The sequence below is a fragment of the Oncorhynchus clarkii genome, chromosome 6 (assembly GCF_045791955.1).
Source record: "Oncorhynchus clarkii lewisi isolate Uvic-CL-2024 chromosome 6, UVic_Ocla_1.0, whole genome shotgun sequence".
In the NCBI taxonomy this organism is placed as follows: domain Eukaryota; kingdom Metazoa; phylum Chordata; class Actinopteri; order Salmoniformes; family Salmonidae; genus Oncorhynchus; species Oncorhynchus clarkii.
Genome location: NC_092152.1, coordinates 27,697,026 through 27,720,153, shown reverse-complemented (window position 1 = coordinate 27,720,153; position 23,128 = coordinate 27,697,026). Strand labels below are relative to the sequence as shown.

General features: G+C 41.6%; 2 protein-coding genes across 2 annotated transcripts; one reads left to right on the top strand and one right to left on the bottom strand.

Annotated features, from left to right (window-relative positions):
- Positions 1-1,848: 1,848 nt before the first annotated feature.
- Positions 1,849-5,998, bottom strand: LOC139410895 (ubiquitin-like protein 4A-A). The gene is made up of 4 exons (XM_071156542.1): positions 5,830-5,998; positions 5,304-5,409; positions 4,337-4,539; positions 1,849-2,490 (listed from the first exon to the last, which is right to left on the bottom strand). The coding sequence occupies exons 1-4, from the start codon at positions 5,875-5,877 to the stop codon at positions 2,383-2,385; spliced, it is 465 nt and encodes a 154-aa protein (XP_071012643.1). The 5' UTR covers positions 5,878-5,998; the 3' UTR covers positions 1,849-2,382.
- A 778-nt stretch (positions 5,999-6,776) lies between these two features.
- Positions 6,777-23,114, top strand: LOC139412015 (cGMP-dependent protein kinase 1-like). Its single transcript, XM_071158794.1, has 20 exons — positions 6,777-6,812; positions 7,070-7,282; positions 8,629-8,752; positions 9,006-9,172; positions 10,296-10,409; positions 12,665-12,770; positions 12,945-13,008; positions 13,382-13,459; positions 13,677-13,771; positions 14,310-14,375; positions 14,604-14,675; positions 14,919-15,015; positions 16,468-16,607; positions 16,878-16,967; positions 17,128-17,269; positions 18,580-18,743; positions 18,848-18,970; positions 19,072-19,134; positions 19,224-19,290; positions 22,943-23,114. The coding sequence occupies exons 2-20, from the start codon at positions 7,093-7,095 to the stop codon at positions 23,039-23,041; spliced, it is 2,061 nt and encodes a 686-aa protein (XP_071014895.1). The 5' UTR covers positions 6,777-6,812; positions 7,070-7,092; the 3' UTR covers positions 23,042-23,114.
- The last annotated feature ends 14 nt before the right edge of the window (positions 23,115-23,128 follow it).

The following is a 23,128-nucleotide window of genomic DNA, read 5'->3' as shown; positions in this document are numbered from 1 at the left end:
ATGACACCCACATGCTGTGTGTCAACCAATGGCAGACACAACACAAACACCTCAGATGATGTAAAATAGGGTTTAACCTAAAATATATGCAGAAATTATAGTTTGTGGTTTTTAAACACATTTCTGGGATTTCCTTATTTTTTTTTACTAGATCTGGGACACCGCACGGCAGGAGAAATTCCAGTAGTTGGGAGTTGCTTTCTATCAAGGTGCAAACTGTTGTGTCCTTGTGTACGATATTACCGTTCCCAACACCTTCAAACTTTTGAAAGCTGGCAAGATGAGTTCCTGATTCAAGTCAGCCCTCGTGACCCAGAGATCCTCCCCTTTGTTGTGCTCGGCAACAAGATTGACTTTGAGAACAGCCAGGTCTGTGCCCAGATGTGTGAATTATGTGAAGTTATGCCATGTTGCATAGTTACCTCAGTTTTTGGTTTGCTGTGTGAAATGTCATTTGTAAATATTATATTATTGACCAGGTGATAACCAATCAAGCCCAGGCATGGTGTACAAGTAAGATCAGTACACCTCTTTCGAGACAAGTCCGAAGGAGGCCAATGTTGATCAAGCCTTCCAGACTATTTGCCTAAATACTCTCAACATGCTGATTGAATTTAGATGTTAAACTAATGACAACTTTCACACTCAAACAATTGATTGATACAGATACAAACATGCATTCAAAGCTTTTCTTCCCTTCCATTTCTAGGAATCAGAAGTAGAGACTTGATTTCCCAGATCAGACAGAGGGATGACACACCAGCCTCCTCCAGTGATGGCAGCAGATGTTGAAGGGAGGAAAAGGGATGAATATACACAATGATGTTTGATTGAGGGGGGTGGGACTACAAACATGTACATTCCTAACATTTTATGTCTTCCCATACGTGAGATATCAGATGAAAATGCAAATCTCCCTGTTTTTCTCTTTTAAGTTTTTTTTTTTCTCCCCATGTGACATGAACTGAACATCAGTTACATCAATTTCAGTCTTTTCACCAAGACAACTGGTTTTGTATTTGATATTCATCAGTCATGCCATAACCTATGTTATGTCGGGGAAAAATCCAATGCATATTCTACCTTATCAACGTGCCTTCCATTTTGGTTGTGTTTTCTGTGCTAGCTCAATGTGTTTGTCATGGCAGTCATAACTACCATTCTTCCTCTTTAAAGAACTTGGTGTCACATTGTCATTCTCACTTATCTGCACTACTATTGTATTTACTATTAAAGGAGGTTAATACTTACGTACAGCATAATTGCATGAACAATAGAGAAGAATTGGAAGACAGTTCTGAGCTGCTGATTTGAGTGTAGAAATGGAACTCAAGTGTGACAGTAGGTGGTGGGAGAGAGGAGACAACTCTCACTAGGAAATCCATTATGATCAGCAATTTGTGCTGTATCTCTCTAATATGGACAACGCAGTCAGAGGCAAATTCCTGTTATCAAGTCACATTGATTATACAAAACTGGACATCTTGTTAGATGCGAGCTGAAATAGCTTTTCCCAGCTAAGAATGTTCAATATGCAGGCCAATGTGCACCCTGCGACCATAGATAAGGCAGAACGTCTCTCTCACACACAGACTTTATGTTTTGATATTTTTTAAACCATCCATGGGTACAAACACTGCATAGTTATGCAGGTCCTCATCAAGTCTATATACAAAATGTATAAGGTTGTAAGTAGAAGTTAAATACCCCTATAGATTTAATAAAAATTTCTAAATAACGTCCTGATAAAGTTGAATAAAAAGGTGAAATTATGACAGCACTATTTGAGGTAGATTGTGCTTTCTTTCATACTAGGGCTAGGCCTATTGAGTTGTACTGTATTTAGAATTGAGGGAAAACAGTTACTTTATTTTTTAATGCTTGTATAAACACAATATTTACAAATCATACAATGGCTGAACAGACAGGCACCACTCACCTTCTTACAGATAGTTTACAGAAAACATACCATCACTCATTTCAAACACATTGCTTATAAATAAGAACTTCCATAATTACTCAGTGTCCTCTTGTAGCATGATGTAGCAGCCACAGATAACTTTAGACCAACAGTCAAAAGGGATTGGCTCTCATTGCAGTCTTGATTTGATCAAGTGAAAATATCCTATTAATTGAACTGGAATGACTGAAGAAAACAAAGAAAATAATAATTAAGCCAGGCTGTAATCTGGAAGCTTTGCAATAAGACTATAGTCAACAGTTCATTTTATCCCTGTACAATTAAACCTTTATCAGGCTGACACTGGGAATTCTCAGCATGAAGTCAATTTACACTGCAGCTCCCCTGCCATAATCTGTCAAAATTGACCCACCACTCCTCTGGGAATCGCCAGAATACTGTCATGTCAGATAGGTAGGCCTTCAATCCATGTACGATGTGTCCATACCCTCACTGTCTGGGTGAAGCAGTCGCCCAGCCAGGCGTTCAATGTCATCCATGCTGAGTTGCCTAAGTGAACGTTCATAATCCTTAAAGAGAAAGCAGTGTTAATCAATAGCTAGAGAAATACACTGCTCAACAAAATAAAGGGAACACTTAAACAACACAATGTAACTCCAAGTCAATCACACTTCTGTGAAATCAAACTGTCCACTTAGGAAGCAACACTGGTTGACAATAAATTTCACATGCTGTTGTGCAAATGGAATAGACAACAGGTGGAAATTATAGGCAATTAGCAAGACACCCCCAATAAAGGAGTGGTTCTGCAGGTGGGGACCACAGACCACTTCTCAGTTCCTATGCTTCCTGGATGATGTTTTGGTCACTTTTGAATGCTGGTGGTGCTTTCACTCTAGTGGTAGCATGAGACGGAGTCTACAACCCACACAAGTGGCTCAGGTAGTGCAGCTCATCCAGGATGGCACATCAATGCGGGCTGTGGCAAGAAGGTTTGCTGTGTCTGTCAGTGTAGTGTCCAGAGTATGGAGGCGCTACCAGGAGACAGGCCAGTACATCAGGAGACATGGAGGAGGCCGTAGGAGGGCAACAACCCAGCAGCAGGACCGCTACCTCCGCCTTTGTGCAAGGAGGAGCAGGAGGAGCACTGCCAGAGCCCTGCAAAATGACCTCCAGCAGGCCACAAATGTGCATGTCTGCTCAAACGGTCAGAAACAGACTCCATGAGGGTGGTATGAGGGCCCGACGTCCACAGGTGGTGGTTGTGCTTACAGCCCAACACCGTGCAGGACGTTTTTCATTTGCCAAAGAACACCATGATTAGCAAATTCGCCACTGGCGCCCTGTGCTCTTCACAGATGAAAGCAGGTTCAGACTGAGCACATGTGACAGACGTGACAGAGTCTGGAGACGCCATGGAGAACGTTCTGCTGCCTGCAACATCCTCCAACATGACCGGTTTGGCGGTGGGTCAGTCATGGTGTGGGGTGGCATTTCTTTGGGGGGCTGCACAGCCCTCCATGTGCTTGCCAGAGGTAGCCTGACTGCCATTAGGTACCGAGATGAGATACTCAGACACCTTGTGAGACCATATGCTGGTGCGGTTGGCCCTGGGTTCCTCCTAATGCAAGACAATGCTAGACCTCATGTGGCTGGAGTATGTCAGCAGTTCCTGCAAGAGGAAGGCATTGATGCTATGGACTGGCCCGCCCGTTCCCCAGACCTGAATCCAATTGAGCACATCTGGGACATCATGTCTCGCTCCATCCACCAACGTTGCACCACAGACTGTCCAGGAGTTGTCCTCATCAGGAGCATGCCCAGGCGTTGTAGGGAGGTCATATAGGCACATGGAGGCCACACACACTACTGAGCCTCATTTTGACTTGTTTTAAGGACATTACATCAAAGTTGGATCAGCCTGTAGTGTGGTTTTCCACTTTAATTTTGAGTGTGACTCCAAATCCAGACCTCCATGGGTTGACAAATTTGATTTCCATTGATAATTTGTGTGATTTTGTTGTCAGCACATTCAACTATGTAAAGAAAAACGTTTTTAATAAGAATATTTCATTCATTCAGATCTAGGATGTGTTATTTTAGTGTTCCCTTTATTTTTTTGAGCAGTGTATAAAATAATTCATACAGTACAAAAGTTGTTGTAACTACACAGTCTCATGTGAAAACATTCAGTGAATTATGTACTTCAGCGAAAGTACAGAGGGATCTTTTTAAACACTTCATTGGTAATTATTGTAGCGTAGAAACAGCATTCATTGGGTGTGCATGAAAAGCAGCTGAAATACTCCAAAATCAGAATAATGCATTTCCTGAGTGTTTTGTTATTGTTGGTGAGCATGATAAGATCTATGGATATGGACCAACTGCCTACTCTTGTTAATGGAAATACTGTACCTTGACAAGCTGTTCTTGCACTTTAGCTGCATCTGCAGGGCTGAAATGCTTTGCCAGGACAGTGGACAGAGTCTGCCACACCCCACCAACAGCACTGCTACTGCTAGCCATCCCAGCCACACCACTCCTCTCCCCCGCAGGACGAACCACCAAATTTAACTTGGCCTCTGGCCCAATGGAATAATCACTCAATCGGTGTTCATCTGAAAGGAAAATTGACAAAGATGTGTATAGCTTTGTAATATACATTGAGCATACAAACATTAAGAACACCTACTCTTTCCATAACAGACTGACCAGGTGAAAGTTATGATCCCTTATTAAATCCACTTCAAATCAGTGTAGATGAAGGGGAGGAGACAGGTTAAATAATTTTAAAGCCTTGAGACATGGATTGTGTATGTGTGGCATTCAGAGGGTGAATGGACAAGACCAATTATTTAAGTGCCTTTGAACAGGGTTTGGTAGTAGGTGTAATGGTGCAGACGGTTTGTGTCAAGAACTGGTTGTCATCAAGGGAAAGGGTGGCTTGCTGCTGGATTTTTCACACAACAGTTTCCTGCATGTACCAAGAATGGTCCACCACCCAAAGGACATCCATCCAATTTGACAACTGTGGGAAGCATTGGCGTAAACATGGGCCAGCATCCCTGTGGACGCTTTCGACACCTTGTCAAGTCCAGGACCTGGCGAATTGAGGCTGCTCTGAGGGGAAAAGTGGGGCATGCAACTCAATATTAGGAAGGTGTTCCTAAAGTTTGGTATACTCAATGTATGTACAGGTATGGATGTTAGAAAGAGTATTCAAACATGCAGCGGGTCAATGTGTAGCTTGGTAGATTCAGTGACTTGACATCATCATACACAGTTGTCTACAACACCTCAGCTGTGTATGATTGTCATATGGCAGAGTCTAGGTAACTGGACTTTTCCGTTAACTACTAGCTACGGTAGTTGGTGTAGGTACCTGCAAGGGCTTTCCCTTTGTAAAGCAATCGCTGCTGATTTGCAGGTATATTCAGACGTTCAGACACCAGTTCTTTCACAGTGGATACTTTTTCATCTTCTGTGACCTGAAATTGTGACAGATTAAACAACTGACATTTAATATTCGTGACTATATTGATGAGCTACTGCAAGTCTTCCTGACTTGAACGCGCACTAACGCCCTGAACCAGAACTACAACGTTAGCTATCTGTCTTCACTACTAGTACGAACAAGAAAGCTACAGTAACTAGTTAGCTAGCTGACACTACATTTGTAGCCAGCTAGCTATCATTTCATTAAGTTACAGCCCTGTTGTGAACAAGACAGTCCGTAGCTAACGTTAGCTAGCTACATTACAAAAAAAATACACATTTCTTTAAAAATGCTAACTAGCTAGTTTCCTAACTGTAACTTGTACTGAAGCCCGTGATGCAGGAAAACAACATTTGCAGCTAAGCTAGCCAAACATAGCCACCGGCTCTGGGCTGACTTTCGCTCTGCTTACCTGTACGTTGCACTCCTTTCCTTGAAGTGGTTTTACAGTTAAAATCATTGTATTGACTGTTTAATTAAGAACGATTCGACGTTATTATATCAAGTTTGTTGTTTCTTCCAACAGGCCGAACCTTATCAACAATCCATGTTCTAGTTACTTCCCTACCACTTTTACTACTCAATATGTGCGTGCTGCCCCCTATTGTGTGGAGTATGTTCGACCGGTCACTTATGGGGCTTGAGAAATGTTACTCTCAAATGCATAGATGGAACTATTGGTGCAAGGATAATTTGTGCATGATGATATTAAAATTATTTTCAAAAATGTCATCATGATAATTTTGTTATCGAGAGCATTACACAAATGTAATAGTATGTATTTATGTTATCGAGAGCATTACACAACTGTAATAGTATTTATTTATAACATTAGGTTATTAGAAATATTGAACCTGCTCATCAAATTCAGGAAACAAATCCTTAGATATAGCCTTTTTGCAATAGGGTTATGTGTACCAGGATGCCAATAGGGCTATCTATGTGTACCAGGATGCCAATTTGTAATATGATGACATGACATCCACGATTTTACCTACAAGAAACTTTGGTGAACAAACACCCCCTTACTATTGAGCGAGTCATGTAGGCTAATTAGGTACGAAAAACACTGAAAGAAGTGTGTCCCGTGTCCCAATTAGGTACGAGAGCAATGTTGCGCGACGCGAGAGAACAGGGAATCTGAGAGCCAAGAGTAGCCTACTGGCGAGAGCGTTCAGGCGTCATCTATCCATCGTCTTTCTGTAGCTACAAACATCCAATCTTCACTGACAGTATTGCAAGTGCCTGTGCTGCACCTGTCCATTATTTTAAATCGAGCGAAAACAGAATCGAAAACAGTCAGCAACAGATGTGATTCGATTTTTTAAAACTAAAAGATAGACTATACTGCAAGCATTCGATTTTCAGACTTTCTTGCTGATGTCCTTCAGGTAGGTAAGTTATTTTACTTTGTGATTTATTTATTTTTTGCTGTGAAGTTAAAGCTGAATGCATGTATACTCTTAACAATTTGACATTTTGTTGCGTACTATGCCTATTATTTCATCAACTGCAGACTTAGTAAGAAATTCGTTTTTGAGCTGTCTTTTCAATCAAAGACAGACAAATTAGAATGTTCTGGAAATGCAACAAATAAAACATGTGCAATGTAACACACACTCGAAGTATCTCATTATTCCCTTGCCGATCAGCTCTGCACCGCTCTACAGAGGCAATGGGTACACTTCGAGACTTGCAGTTTGCCCTGCAACTGAAGATTGAGGAGCTTCGCCAGAGGGATACACTCATTGATGAGCTGGAGCTGGAGTTGGATGCCAAGGACGACTTGATTCGGAGGCTGCAGGGTGAACTGGACCGCTACAGGGCAACCATCACTCCCCCAGAGTCTTCTGGAGCTATTGAAGGTAAAACATTATGCAAAAAGTATATCCACATTTCAGGCAATGTTTTTATTTTATGCTCTTATACATCTTATTTATCACATACAGTGCCTTCAGAAAGTATTCACACCCCTTTACTTTTTACACATTTTGTTGTGTTACAGTCTGAAATTAAAATGGATGAATTTGAGATTTTGTGTCACAGGCCTACTTATACAGATTAATTAAAAATGAAAAGCTGAAATGTCTTGAGTCAATAAGTAACCAACCCCTTTGTTATGGCAAGCCAAATAAGTTCAGGAGTAGAACTGTGCTCAACAAGTCACATCATAAGTTGCATGGACTCACTCTGTGTGCAATAATAGCATGGTTAACCTACTGTTCCTAGGTCGTTATTGAAAATAAGAATTTGTTCTCTGTAACTGTTTTAAAGTCACCATTGGCCTCATGGTGAAATCCCTGATCGGTTTCCTTCTTCTCCGGCAACTGAGTTAAAAAGGACGCCTGTATCTTTGTAGTGACTGGGTGTATTGATAGACCATCCAAAGTGTAATTAATAACTTCACCATGCTCAAAGGGACAGAGTATAATAGCTGTGATAGGAGAAAACTGAGGATGGATCAACAACATTGTAGTTACTCCAAAGAAGGAAGCCTGTACAGAACTAAAACAACAACAAAAATTGACAAAGAAATTAACTTTATGTCCTAAATACAAAGCATTATGTTTGGGGAAAATCTAAGACGTAAAATGGGTGTCTAGTAATGATGAACAACCAACTTGACAGAGCTTGAAGAATAAAACAAATAATAATGTGCAAATATTGTACAATCCAGCTGAGCAAAGCTCTTGAAGACTTACCCAGAAAGACACTGCCAAAAGTGATTCTAGCATGTATTGACTCAGGGGTGTGAATTCTTATGTAAATTAGATATTTCATTTTCGATACATTTACAAAAAACATTTCAGGTTGTCATTATGGGGTAGTGTGTGTAGATGGGTGAGAAAATAAGTCAAGGGGTATGAATACTTTCTGAAGGCGCTGTATTTCTTTCTAAACATTGTATTGAGTGTCTGAATATTATGTTTTTTTTCTTTTTTCTTTATTTAACTAGGCAAGTCAGTTAAGAACAAATTCTTATTTACAATGACGGCCTATCGGGGAATAGTGGGTTAACTGCCTTGTTCAGGGACAGAACGACAGACTTTTACCTTGCCAGCTCGGGAATTCGATCCAGCAACGCTCTAACCACTAGGCTAACTGCAAATACTCTACATTTGGCTATTTTTTGTTTTTAGACTTAAATTGTGCTCCTTATATGTTGCACAAAGAAAGTGAGCAGAAAAATATATTTATTTGCCTGTTTCAGGGCATTCTGCACAGTGTGAAGAGATCCAGAGAACCAGAAGAAAGACCATATTGTCAAAGCCCCTCACTCAGGATCCAAGGCAACGTGCTTTGGCCACCTTGAAAAGCTACAACAAAAGCCAACAGTGAGAGAACACACTAAAGACACCGTTAGCCTTGGCAACATTCCCTTTTAACTGTTCCACTTGAGAAATGTGCTCCTAAAGGCCCTTAAGGCTGATCAAGTGGTACCTGCACAGACACAAACGTCAATAAGGATTTTCATTGATTTATACACACTGTATGAAACTTGGCTCAAGGCTTTAGAGCCTTTGTTGTCAAACACTAGCCACAGTGAAATTACTTATTGATTGCCTCACACACTCTTTACTCCTTCAGGTCACAGGAGCTGATTCAGACCTCCTTTTTAGAGAATGACTTTCTAAAGAACCTGGAAAGTGGGCAAATCCTGGCTATAATGGACTGCATGTACCCTACCACGGTCAACCAAGGCAGCTGCGTCATTCAAGAGGGAGACAGTGGAACTCTTGCCTATGTTCTAGAAGGTAACAAGTTAAATCAACAGTGATATAAAAGTGGTGAGTATAGTGTGGATTGACAATACAGTCACTTCAAGGTCCAAACCCTGTTGTCTTCTTGAATTTCCATGCATAGCCCCACTCTCAAAAAGAGGACTTAAGTATACCCAAAGTTCCCAAGGTATAGTAATTTCTCAAGGTGTTTTGGTGAATGATTCTTTGAGCACTTGGTTCCACAATCTAAGAGCAGGCAGCTCTTGGTCTTTAATGTATGTTGGTTGTTCGTTTTTTAAAGTTTGCTCAGAGATATGCCCAGTAAATGTTACTCAAGTACACATCTCCCCTTCCTCATTTCCTCCTCCCTCTGGCTCAAGTTGAGTGGGTATGCTTCTCTGTTAGTGCCGGCACTGCTTTCTGGCGCAATGAGGGGGAATGTTAAAATGACCTGTTTCTGGAAGGAGAGAGGGAGAGATGGTGTTGTGCATGATAAGCGGCATACAAAATGTTTAATGTCAGACAGGGACAGGGCAAGAGGCCCATTCATGATCGGCCCTGGTTTGCAGCGCTCATTGATGCTGGAGCTCAGGCATTTCTCCTGCTACCCTCATATCTGATGTGACAGGCAATCGGGCACGGTTGTCCAATTTGCTTTTCTTGTTACCTGAGCCCTAGACTGTTTCTGTTTCTGCTGTGCTGTTGTAGATGAAAGTGTCTCTACCTGACACATGGCATATCTCAGACAGCTGCGTTCATCTGATTGTGTCAGTCACACTCCCTGCACCTGCAGCTGGGTGAGGGGGGCTGAGCTAACGTGTGGTCACACCTCCTCAGCTGCCACCCTGCTGTTTGTATGGACGCCTCAGACTGCCATCACCATTCTTTACCATCCTCCTCTGAAGGAGATCAAACAGCAACTGCACTGTCATACACACACACATAGTCTAACACGCACATGCCAATGCCATAAACACACACATGCAAACATAAACATGCACAAAGGTAAACACATACATGCATTCTTAAACACAAGGATGCCACATATTGCTGCAACATCACTGGTGCACTTTGATTTTAAGCATTTGTAATCTGTTGATAACAATATATTCTGTATTTGCTGCATTGCGTATTTGTGTTTAAATGGGCATAACAGAGGGGAAGATGGAGATGACCAAGGATGCCAAGAAGCTTCTCACAATTGAACCAGGAAAAGTGTTTGGAGAATTGGCACTCCTGTACAGCTGCACCTATACCTACACTATATCAGGTACTGGAGCGTTGTGCATGGAGTGCTGTGTAGTGTGGTTGTTCTATTCCTTTTGTAACAACAGCTGAAGTGAATGCAAAACATGTTGTCTTGAAATCCTTTCACAATTCTGCTGTGCTTGGATTGATTTTTCATTGGCCTAAAAAAAGTATTGTTCAAGAGAGCATCACCATCACAGACCAGCCTATTCATCACAGCTGTGTAGATTTGGTGTCAGATTGGGAAGTTCTGTAGAATTTCAAATCAAAATAACTTTTTCAAACACTACATCACAACTTCAAACACTCCTCTCCTCTGAGATGTGCGGAATAAGAAAACACATCTTTGGCTCATAAATTACCTGACTGCCTAACTCATCTTCTTTCTCAGCTCTCCTACTATTTATACCATTTACTTGAAAATGGAAATTAACATACGCACATATGTATAATGATATATCAAAACAACACATTTTATTTGGTTATACATTTTCTCTTTATTGATTTCACTGCATTTTTCCTCATGACTGACCAAATATCCTCTCAACAAGACCTATTATTGCTCAGTGACTTGCAGTTGATTTTCTCAATGGAAAATTAAATGTGTGCTATCGTCTCTCTACACTGTCTGTGCCCATAGCTCACTGGGAAATGCAGCCACTGCTGCTCACATCTGACCTGCTTTCACAAAGAAATAGGTTGACGGAATGGACAGAATCAGTGCAAATGAAAAAAATCTGTTCATTTCTCCCCCTCTTATAGTGTTTCCTTTGTCATCCTCCTGTCCTCTTTTCCACTGTGCCACCATGTCCATTTTCTCTTTCAGGGCATTGCCGGTTTCCTGTTTAATTGTATAGTACATTTATCTTTCTGTCAATCTCCCACTCCCTATCTGTTCTCACAGCAACATATACATTTATGTTCCTGGCCTTTTCTCTTTCTTCTGTATGCACTCTTCCCAACCCATTCCCTGGTTCTCCTGGCTGACCTGAAATTACTTTTTCTCTTTGTTGCCATCAAAGAACATCAATAAAGCTTTCTATCCTGTAGTCTAAAATCACTGTAACAGTAAGAGGTTTAGGTAAAAAATGTGTTCCCTGATTTGACATTCATGGTCACACAGGATGTTCTTCCCAGAAAATGGCAAAGAGTATGACATTTAAAAGGGTTAGACTAATATCTGACATTCAAATTTTAGACTCAAATATACATGTTACAATTCCCACCAAGTGGGTTAACCCTATTGGCACGATAGGGTGTTTGCCTTTTCACGTCAGTGACGTCGCTTCCCTGCCTGTCTGCCCTGCCGTTTGGTACATTGGTGTCAGAAGTGGGATGGCAGTTGTCGAGACCATCGGAACACATGACCAGACGCGTGAGGGGGCTGCGGTAGTGATGAAGCACGGGGACGTGCCTTCCCGTTCGAAGGCAGCAGTGTAGTGACCCTTGCTATATGAGCCACGTTAGAATTCCCACCAAGTGGGATAACCCTATTGGCGCAATGCGTATGCCAGCGACCCGGGTTCACTTCCCCGCCGTTCGCTACAATTACGTACCATATAAAGATAACAATGACATGTTGATTTCCCACCGTGCTTTCATTACCAACTTAAATAATGGCATGATTGGGAGGGGAAGGACTAGATGGATTGGAGTTGTATGGCCAGTACAGGACGGAGCCTCCTGTTCGCACAAAGCCCTGCTGAATCAATTAATCTGGATCATTATTAATTTACAACATCTCTATCAGAGTTCCATTACTGTCTGCCCACAGAACAGACAAAGGAAGAGAGGAAGGCTGCGTGGGGAATGTAATCTAGAATCTGTCCTCCTTATTCTTTTATCCCCTGTCCTCCTTATTCTTTTATCCACAACACTTTCAGAGAAAGGAACACAAACACTCAGACATTAATTTTAAGAGTACAGGAAACATTTATAGTAGTGTTATGTAACTGTGTTTCTAGGAGTAAATTGTTTGTAGAGCCTCGTTTGCAAACCCGGCCTTGACATCTATTTATAGAGATGAAAATGTTGTGAAATAGAAGACATTTGCTAAGTCCCATAGCCTTACATTGTAATGTAACAGAGGGGACTATCTATAATACTAACATAAACTGTAAGGGTAAGAATTAAAATTTCCACTCAACACACATACGGTATACTCACAGAATACAGAATACATTTATCCCTAAAGAGATTTCTGTTTCTTCCTACCACTGCTCTTGACATTGTGTGATTTGGAAGATCTTCTTTACCATTCCCTGTCTTTCTCTGCAGCCCTAAAACACAGCATGTTGTGGGTTATTGACCGGCAGAGCTTTCAGACCATCATGGTGCAGAGTGGCCTCAGCAGACTGGCCGAGTTCAGAGAGCTCCTCTGCAGGTCAATACCACCCTCATCACTACACAAGGAAAATACATATCTGTGTAAAATTGAAAATACATATTTGTGTAGAATTGAGACTAATCTACAATCTACGCGACTATAGTAGAATCGTTCAAATGTAATATGTTGTGAGTCAGTCATCCTGCTGTTTGTGTGTTTGTCTGGCTGCAGAGTACCCTTCCTGCGCTCGCTGCCAGAGGATGTACTCATGAAAGTGTCTGATATTCTGGAAGAGGTACAGAACATGAATCTATTATACACATTCACTCCTCAGATTCACTAACACAACATGCTGTAGAAAAGCCATGTTCCACAAACAGAATCTAGCTAGCTAATCATTTTCGTATGTCTTCCAAATAATTATTACCCATCTGTTATGCATTCTCTGTTGACAGTTTACAGGTGTATTTGCATTGCATTGGCGGCCTAATCAGGTTGGCACACAGACAAAATATCTGTGTTGATTGGTTGGTGATGTACACATGCCAGGATTCTCAACATCTCACATGCTACATATCCCTTCTCCCCCTGCCGTGATACTTTTATTTCTAACTCCTGTCGCTCATTTTCCCACCTATCCACCATCTCTCACCTGTCTGTCTCAACAGAGTCGCTACAGTGAAGGTGATTATATTATTCGCCAGGGTGCCACAGGGGACACGTTCTACATCATCAGTAGTGGCCAGGTAAGGATGAGGATGGCTGAACCTTACCTTGAACTCAATAAACAAGCTTCAACTAGTGGAGGACAGAAATAGGCATCTGCAGGGGTTAGTCTGACACAACAACTGCACTGGTACAGATGGTGCTAATTAATCCGTGCATCGCCACATTTCAAAGATGGCGTGAAAGAGACAAGACAGACAAGCAGTCTCTACCCCCTCTATCTGCCTCCCGACCTAGGTGAAGGTGACAGAGAACAAGTCAGCCGATGAAGAGGCAGTACTCCTGTCAACTCTCTCTGAGGGCCATTGGTTTGGAGAGAAAGCACTGAGGGGGTGAGAAACAGTAATACATCATGTGCTTTTATCCAAATGTCTGTTATACAGCAGCTTACATTCCTACACATTACATGGCTTGATATATATTGACATACTAGCTCTCTCGTATCACAAATCTCAATAACCACTAGACAGTTGTAGTTACAGAGTAATAGAACATACATACCATTATACTATATGTAAAATGTAGCTATTACTAAGCCAACATTGTCCAAGTTTGATTGACGGAATCATCTGGGGAATGAGACGTACTCTCCCTATGTGATTGCATTTTGCTCATCATGTTGTCCCTCATAATCAACTACAATCATTAGGACAGTGTGAGCTAGTGACAATATGCAAATTCATAATGGAACTATCGAGGTCAATGGATTCGAGAAAATGATAGTAATAAAAGCAACACGGGGTTTCACAGATTTCAAGAGAATATTCTGAGCGATAACATTTTCTGTCTGCATGGTGTCAGTGCTGTTGTCATTTATTGCAATGCCATTTTGATAACCTTTCAATTACAAACCTTTTGTTCGATTTCCAGAGAGGATGTGCGGACAGTGAATGTCATTGCTGCTGGTGATGTCACATGCCTGGTTGTGGATAGAGAGTAAGTGATTTGTTTAGACTATGGCATGGTTATTTGAGAATGTTGGATATTCTGCTTCAATCTTATTTGTAGAATTATGTAGTACAGGTCTCCAACATGCACACAATGCCCCACCACAGTGACCCCCAAGCACACAGTGCCAGTATAGTTTTTATAAGCCACTTTGTTATGATGTGAAAATTGTTAAAAATGTTTTAAGTGACCTAAGACCATATCATCTTTCATCAGGTCTTTCAAAAATATCATAGGTTTGGTAGAGGACAGTCATAATGTGCACAAGAGCAGCGAACTCAAAGCCCAGTAAGTAGCAACTGAAACTATAGGTAACACTTTCCAGCCAACAGGTATATTGCGTTTGTACTTGTTATAAGCATGGTATAAACCTTTATAATGTCTTATCATAAGGCTTACATGTTTTGTCTCTCTAGCTCTCTGTTTATATTTTAATGAGCTTTGATCCAAATGAACCATTTTTTATGGATTTAACCTTTATTTAGAACAAGCAAAGCAACATTGGCTAAATCATCTTTTCCATGTGTGCAGGTCAGAGGAAGATGCAGCTCTCCTATCCAACGCCTCTCTCAGAGATTTCCAGGTCATCTGTAACCTAGGAGAGGGAGAAACAGGTCATTCAGAGCTGGTGAGTTGTTTCAAGTTGTATTAGTAGTATGTACGGGATATGCATAGAATACATCATCCAAGGAAATGCTTACTTGCAGGTTCCTTCTTGACAATGCAACAACAATAAAAGATAAGAATACAAACAAAGTAAATGGCAGTAGAATAGAATAAACATTTTAGCATAAGTATTATACAGGAAGGCACAATTTATAGTCCAATATTTACACGTGTATTGGGGAAGGGGGACAGTGTATAAACTGAGAAATATAATAAGAGTCTGTTAGCAGCAGTTGTGTGTGTGTGTAGCATGAATGTATATGCGTGTGTGTATGTCTGTCTGGGTGTGTGCATGACTGAGGGAATGTGTGCTAAGGTGCGGCGAGTCAGAGCAGATGGTCAGTCCAATTCAAGTGTTCAGCAGTCTGATGGCTTGTAGATAGAAACTGTCTCTGAACCTGTTGGTATCAGACCTCATGCTCCGATACCGTCCTGCAGTCCCGTTGATGTGGATCAGGTCAACAATCAACTCCTTTGTTTTTCTGACATTGAGGTCTTTGTCATGTCACCATAATGCCAGTTCACCTACCTCCACCCCATAGGGTGACTTGTCGTTGTTGGTTATCAGCAAACTTGATGATAGAGTTGGTGTCGTGCAAAGCCACGCAGTTGTGGGTGAACAGGGAGTACAGCAGAGGACTGAGGACACACACCTGGGGGGCCCTGTGTTAAGAGAGTGTAATCACTTGGGCGTCCAGAGCAGTGAGAGTATTCCTGGATGGTTGGGTATTGTCTGCCTCGAAGCGAGCATAGAATGTGTTAAGCTTGTCTGTGAGGGAGACTTTGGTGGGCAACGTACAGCTAGAGTTGCCATTGTGACACGAGTCTGTGTTGTCGACCATCAATTCAAGTTTGAGTCTGTATTGTCGTTTTGCGTCCCGAATGTATTGAGCTCGTACCTGCTTGTCTTGCACGCGCTATGCACAACCGAGTCATCGGGGTTCGTTCTGCTGACATTGAATGCTGAAATACGGGCTCTCAGCATTGTACGGACATCGCCGTTCATCCATGGTTTTTGGTTGGGGTATGTCTGGATTATTATTGTGGGTACAACATTGTCAACACATATCCTAATGAAACCTGTGACTGACGATGTATATTAATGTTGATGGATGAGTCCTGGGTGGATGAATCTTTGAACATATTCCAAGCATTATTCTCAAAACAATCATGCAGCATTGAGTCTGCCTCCTCTGTCCAGCGCCTCACTATTCTCCGTGTTGGTGACTCCCTCTTGAGTTCCTGCTTGTAGGCGGAGAGTAGGAATACCGACGTGGTCTAATTGGCCGAAGATGGGAGTAAGTAGTGGGTCAAGCTTGAAACTGTGTCAGTAAATCCCAGTGCATTATTGTCTGGTTTCCATGTTGCTTTTAATGGATTAACCTACATGTTGATGTTTTTGCATTCCTTCTAGGTACAGCTTAAGACCAACATCAACTGCCCGTTCACCATGAGGGTGTTGAGGAAGCATCAGATCCTAAGCACGGCTCAACAGGAGTGCATCCTGAGGGAAAGACATATCCTCATGGGAGCTCATAGTCCATTCATCGTCAGGTGTGCTGTGCACCCAACCACCAGCCAAACATACCTAGGCCGGGATTCCATCCTATCGCGGGTTATAGGCATTGCGGCTTAGGCAATGTTCCCATGTTCGCGGAGATCCCATTCACTGTATAAACGCTCCATATTTCGGTTCAGTTTCTTTTTTAAAACTCAACGCCTATCACCTGTGATCGGACTGAATCCTTGCACTAATCTTAGACTGGTTGACTCACTATATGCTTATCAACTGGACAACACCTGTGTCTTCTTTGCCACTCCTAGGTTATACCGTACCTTCCGAGATGCAAAGTGCCTGTACATGCTGACAGAAGCTTGTTTAGGTGGTGAGCTCTGGAATCTACTGAAAGACAGGTACTGCTAACTTCACTACTGTCTACTACATGTTGTTTTTTATATTTTACAGTATGGATTTTATAACTGAATTGATAGCGTTTGAATTCTTATTTTTAGGGCACAACATCAGTATGTCCCACTTTCTAATCCCTATTGTGCTCTTGCTCCTACATTTCAGAGGCTCGTTTGATGACAGTAGCACACGTTTTTACACTGCCTGTGTTGTTGAGGCCCTTATCTTCCTGCACCACAACAATATCACATACAGGGATCTGAAGCCTGAGAATGTAGTTCTTGACCAGCGTGGATATGCCAAAGTGGTAACATGACTAGAGCTCCTTTCACTGCATTTCAAACCCACACAAGATGGAGGGGTACATTCTTATAATATATTATAGTAATTGTCAATTTTGCACAAGGTTACACAAAGAAATACAGTACTTTCAAAGGTTACATTTACAGTGCATTCGGAAAGTATTCAGACCCCTAGACTTTTTCCACATTTTGTTACGTTACAGCCTTATTCTAAAATTGATTAAATAGTTTCCCCCCCTAATCAATCTACACACAATACCTGGCCACTCTACCATCAGGGAGGTGACCAAGAACCTGATGGTCTCTCTGACAGAGGTCCAGAATTCATCTGCGAAGATGGGAGAACATTCCAGAAGGACAACCATCTCTGAAGCACGCCATCAATCAGGCCCTAATGGTAGAGTGGCCCACTTGGAGTTTGCCAAAAGAAACATAAAGACTCTCAGACCATGAGAAACAAGATTCTCTGGTCTGAAGAAACCAAGATTGAACTCTTTGGCCTGAATGCCAAGCATCACATCTGGAGGAAACCTGGCACCATCCCTATGGTGAAGCATGGTGTTGGCAGCATCATGCGGTGGAGATGTTTTTCAGCTGCAGAGACTGGAAGACTAGTGAGGATCGAGGGAAAGATGAACGGAGCAAAGTACAGAGATCCTTGATGAAAACCTGCTCCAAAGCGCTCAAGACCTCAGACTGGGGCGAAATTTCACCTTCCAACAGGACAACGACCCTAAGCACACAGCCAACACAATGCAGGAGTGGCTTCGGGACAAGTCTCTGAATGTCCTTGAGTGACCCAGCCAGAGCCCGGGCTTGAACTCGATCGAACATCTCTGGAAAGACCTGAAAATAGCTGTGCAGCGACACTTCCCATCCGACCTGACGGAGCTTGAGAGGATCTGCAGAGAAGAATGGGAGAAACTCCCCAAATACAGGTGTGCCAAGCTTGTAGCGTCATACCTAAGAAGACACAGGGCTGTAATCACTGCCAATGGTGCTTCAATAAAGAACTGAGTAAGGGTCTGAATACTTATGTAAATGTCATATTTCCGTTTGTTTTGTTTTTATACATTTTCAAAAAATTCTAAAAACCTGTTTTTTCTTTGTCATGATGGGGTATTGTGTGTAGATTGATTAAGAAAAAAAACAATATAATACATTTTAGAATAAGGCTGTAATGTAACAAAATGGGGGGAAAAAATCAAGGAGTCTGAATAATCTATGGAAAATATCACTTTGGAAAATATATGTTATGGATCCATTGAGATACTGAACATCCATATTCATGACTTGACTGTGCTACTATTCCTAGGTGGGGTTTGGTTGTGCTAAAAAAGTGGGCTTGGGTAAGAAAACGTGGACGTTCTGTGGCACACCTGACTACGTGGCCCCTGAGATAATCCTGAACAAGGGGCACAGTGTGTCTGCAGATCTCTGGTCTCTAGGCGTCTTCGTGTTTGAACTGTTGAGTGGAAGGTGCGATTATAAGACAGTCCATTACTCTCCAGAGTTCCAGTTTTTTGTTCTTGTCTCTGTCAGTCATTCTCGTAGATGTCTCTTCCCAATATTTACCTTTCCAGTCTCCCATTCTGTGGCCCTGATCCTATGAAGACTTTCACAGCCACCATCCGTGGGATTGACCTGGTTGAATTCCCAAAAACCATCAGTAAGAGTGCCTCAAGCCTGATCAAGAAGCTCTGCAGGTGTGACACATTTAGAAATGTCTGAAAACAGACATTCATTGTATCACACTTCCTCAGCTATTAGTTGTGTGTCATGATGACTTTCTGTCCTGGTCTCTCAGGAACAACCCTGCAGAGAGACTGGGGAACCAGAGAAACGGGGCCAAGGACATCCAGAAGCACAAGTAAGATGAAAGGCTGAGATTAAAACATCAGACTGTGTCACTGTCATCTATAAAGCAGCAGCGTATAGTCTGTTATCTTGTTCTTTCAGGTGGTTTGAAGGTTTCAACTGGGAAGGACTTCGCAAAGGCACTTTGTCTCCCCCAATCATACCGAAAGTAAGTACTTGGCAGAGCTACAGTTGAAGTCGGAAGTTTACATACACCTTAGCCAAATACATTTAAACTCAGTTTTTCACAATTCCTGACATTTAATCCTAGTAAAAATTCCCTGTCTTAGGTCAGTTAGGATCACCACTTTATTTTAAGAATGTGAAATGTCAGAATAATAGTAGAGAGTGATTTATTTCAGCTTTTATTTATTTCATCACATTCCCAGTGGGTCAGAGGTTTACATACACTCAATTAGTATTTGGTGGGATTGCCTTTAAATTGTTTAACTTGGGTCAAATGTTTCAGGTAGCCTTCCACAAGCTTCCCACGATAAATTGTGTGAATTTTCGCCCATTCCTCCTGACAGAGCTTGTCAACCTGAGTCAGGTTTGTAGGCCTCCTTGCTCGCACACATTTGTTCAGTTCTGCCCACAACTTTTCTATGGGATTGAGGTCAGGGCTTTGTGATGGCCACTCCAATACCTTGACTTTGTTGTCCATAAGCCATTTTGCCACAACTTTGGAAGTACGCTTTGGGTCATTGTCCATTTGGAAGACCCATTTGCGACCAAGCTTTAACTTGGTCGCAAATGGGATGCGATGTAGCTTCAATATATCCACATAATTTTCCTCCCACATGATGCCATCTATTTTGTGAAGTGCGTAAGGTGCAAATCAATTCCAGGACAACAGCAAAGGACCCTGTGAAGATTCTGGAGGAAACAGGTACAAAAGTATCTATATCCACAGTAAAACAAGTCCTATATCGACATAACCTGAAAGGCCACTCAGCAAGGAAGAAGCCACTGCTCCAAAACCGCCATAAAAATGACTATGGTTTGCAACTGCACATGGGGACAAAGATCATACTTTTTGTCCTCTGGTCTGATGAAACAAAAATAGAACTGTTTTCCGTAATGACCATCGTAATGTTTGGAGGAAAAAGGGGGAGGCTTGCAAGCCGAAGAACACCATCCCAACCGTGAAGCATGGGGATGGCAGCATCATGTGTGGGGGTGCTTTGGGCAGGAGGGACTGGTACACTTCACAAAATAGATGGCATCATGAGGATGGAAAATTATGTGGTTATATTGAAGCAACATCTCAAGACATCAGTCAGAAAGTTCATGCTTGGTCACAAATGGGTCTTCCAAATGGACAATGACCCCAAGCACACTTCCAAAGTTGTGGCAAAATGGCTTAAGGACAACAAAATCAAGGTATTGGAGTGGCAATCACAAAGCCCTGACCTCAATTCCATAGAAAATTTGTTGGTAGAACTGAAAACTTCTGTGCGAGCAAGGAAGCCTACAAACCTGACTCAGTTACACCAACTCTGTCAGGTTGAATGGGCCAAAATTCACCCAACTTATTGTGGGAAGCTTGTGGAAGGCTGCCCAAAATATTTGACCCAAGTTCAACAATTTAAAGGCAATGCTACCAAATACTAATTGAGTGTATGTAAACTTCTGACCCACTGGGAATATGAAATAAATAAATAACTGAAATAAATCATTCTCTCTACTATTATTCTGACATTTCACATTCTTAAAATAAAGTGGTGATCTTAACTGACCTAAGACAAGGAATTTTTACTATGATTAAATGTCAGGAATTGTAACGATCGTTGTGCTCCTCGGATGAGGAATAGGAAGGATCAGACCAAAACGCAGCGTGGTAAGTGTCCATGTTAATTTTAATAAATGAACACGAGACAGCGAGTGTGAACAAAACAGTTCTGTAAGGTGAAGACACACAAAACAGAAAACAACTACCCACAAACACAGGTGGGAACAGGCTAACTAAGTATGGTTCTCAATCAGAGACAACGATAGACAGCTGCCTCTGATTGGGAACCATACCAGGCCAAACACAGAAATACAAAACATAGAACAAAAACATAGAATGCCCACCCCATCTCACGCTCTGACCAAACCAAAAATAGAGACATAAAAAAGGAACTAAGGTCAGGACGTGACAGGAATTGAGAACGCCAAATACATTTAAACTTAGTTAAGGTATATGTAAACTTCCAACTTCAACTCTATATAGTACCAGTCAAAAGTTTGGACACACCTACTCATTCCAGGGTTTTCATCATTTTTACTTTTTTTTTACATTGTAGAATAATAGTGAAGACATCAAAACTATGAAATAACACATCTGGAATCATGTAGTAACCAAAAAAGTGTTAAACAAATGAAAATATTTTATATTTGAGATTCTTCAAAGTAGCCACCCTTTGCCTTGATGACAGCTTTGCACACTCTTGGCATTTTCTCAACCAGCTTCATGTGGTAGTTACCTGAAATGCATTTCAATTAACAGGTGTGCCTTGTTAAAAGTTAATTTGTGGAATGTCTTTACTTAATGTGTTTGAGCCAATCAGTTGTTTTGTGACAAGCTAGGGGTGTTATACAGAAGATAGCCCTATTTGGTAAAAGACCCAAGTCCATATTATGGTAAGAACAGATCAATTAAGCAAAGAGAAATGACAGTACATCATTACTTTAAGACATAAAGGTCAGTCAATCCGGAAAATGTCAAGAACTTTTAAAGTTTCTTCAAGTGCAGTTGCAAAAAACATCAAGCGCTATGATGAACCTGGCTCTCATGAAGATCGCCACAGGAAAGGAAGACCCAGAGTTACCTCTGCTGCAGAGGATAAGTTCATTAGAGTTACCAGCCTCAAATTGCCAATTAAACGCTTCACAGAATTTAAGTTACAGACACATCTCAACATCAACTGTTCAGAGGAGACTGCGTGAATCAGGCCTTTGTGGTCTAATTGCTGCAAGGAACTACTACTAAAGGACACCAACAATAAGAAGAGACTTGCTTGGGCCAAGAAACACGAGCAATGGACATTAGACCGGTGGAAATCTGTCCTTTGATCTGATGAGTCCATATTTTAAATTTTTGGTTCCAACCGCCGTGTCTTTCAGAGACGCAGAGTAGGTGAACGGATGATCTCTGCATGTGTGATTCCCACTGTGAAGCATGGTGGAGGAGGTGTGATGGTGTGGGGGTGCTTTGCTGGTGACACTGTCTATGATTTATTTTGAATTCAAGGCACACTTAACCAGCATGGCTACCACAGCATTCTGCAGCAGTACACCATCCCATCTGGTTTGCACTTAGTCCCACTATCATTTGTTTTTCAACAGGACAATGGCCCAACACACCTCCAGGCTGTGTAAGGGCTATGTGACCAAGAAGGAGAGTGATGGAGTGCTTCATCAGATGACCTGGCCTCCACAATCACCCGACCTCAACCCAATTGAGATGGTTTGAGATGAGTTGGACCACAGAGTGAAGGAAAAGCAGCCAACAAGTGCTCAGCATATGTGGGAACTCCTTCAAGACTGCTGGAAAAGCATTCCAGGTGAAGCTGGTTGAGAGAATGCCAAGCGTGTGCAAAGCTGTCATCAAGGGTGGCTACTTTGAAGAATCTAAAATATTTTTGATTACATATGTGTTATTTCACAGTTTTGATGTCTTCCCTATTAATCTACAATGTCAAAAATAGTAAAAAGAATGAAAAACCCTTGAATGAGTAAGTGTGTCCAAACTTTTGACTGGTACTAAAATAATCATATGTTGACTATATATATACTTGCATATTGTATTTTACCATTAGAAATATTATTTTTTTCAGTTCATCAGTCACTTGGAGGACAGCAAATTGAACCCCTTCACTGACATCCTTGAGGACTCACCAGCTGTTGAGGACTCAGACTGGGACATAGATTTCTGATTGAACAATATAATGCTGATCTGGGTTGAATCCTACACATGATCTGATACGAAAATAGTTTTTGGTACTGGAAATAAATTAAACCGA

Coding starts and splice junctions, on each gene's coding strand:
- LOC139410895 (XM_071156542.1), bottom strand. CDS start 5,877: ATGATTTTAACTGTAAAACCACTTCAAGGAAAGGAGTGCAACGTACAG. Junction 4,540..5,303: donor CAAAGGGAAAGCCCTTGCAG/GTACCTACACCA, acceptor TTTTCCTTTCAG/ATGAACACCGATTGAGTGAT. Junction 2,491..4,336: donor TGCAAGAACAGCTTGTCAAG/GTACAGTATTTC, acceptor TTTCTCTTTAAG/GATTATGAACGTTCACTTAG.
- LOC139412015 (XM_071158794.1), top strand. CDS start 7,093: ATGGGTACACTTCGAGACTTGCAGTTTGCCCTGCAACTGAAGATTGAG. Junction 10,410..12,664: donor CTATACCTACACTATATCAG/GTACTGGAGCGT, acceptor CTTTCTCTGCAG/CCCTAAAACACAGCATGTTG. Junction 12,771..12,944: donor TTCAGAGAGCTCCTCTGCAG/GTCAATACCACC, acceptor GTCTGGCTGCAG/AGTACCCTTCCTGCGCTCGC.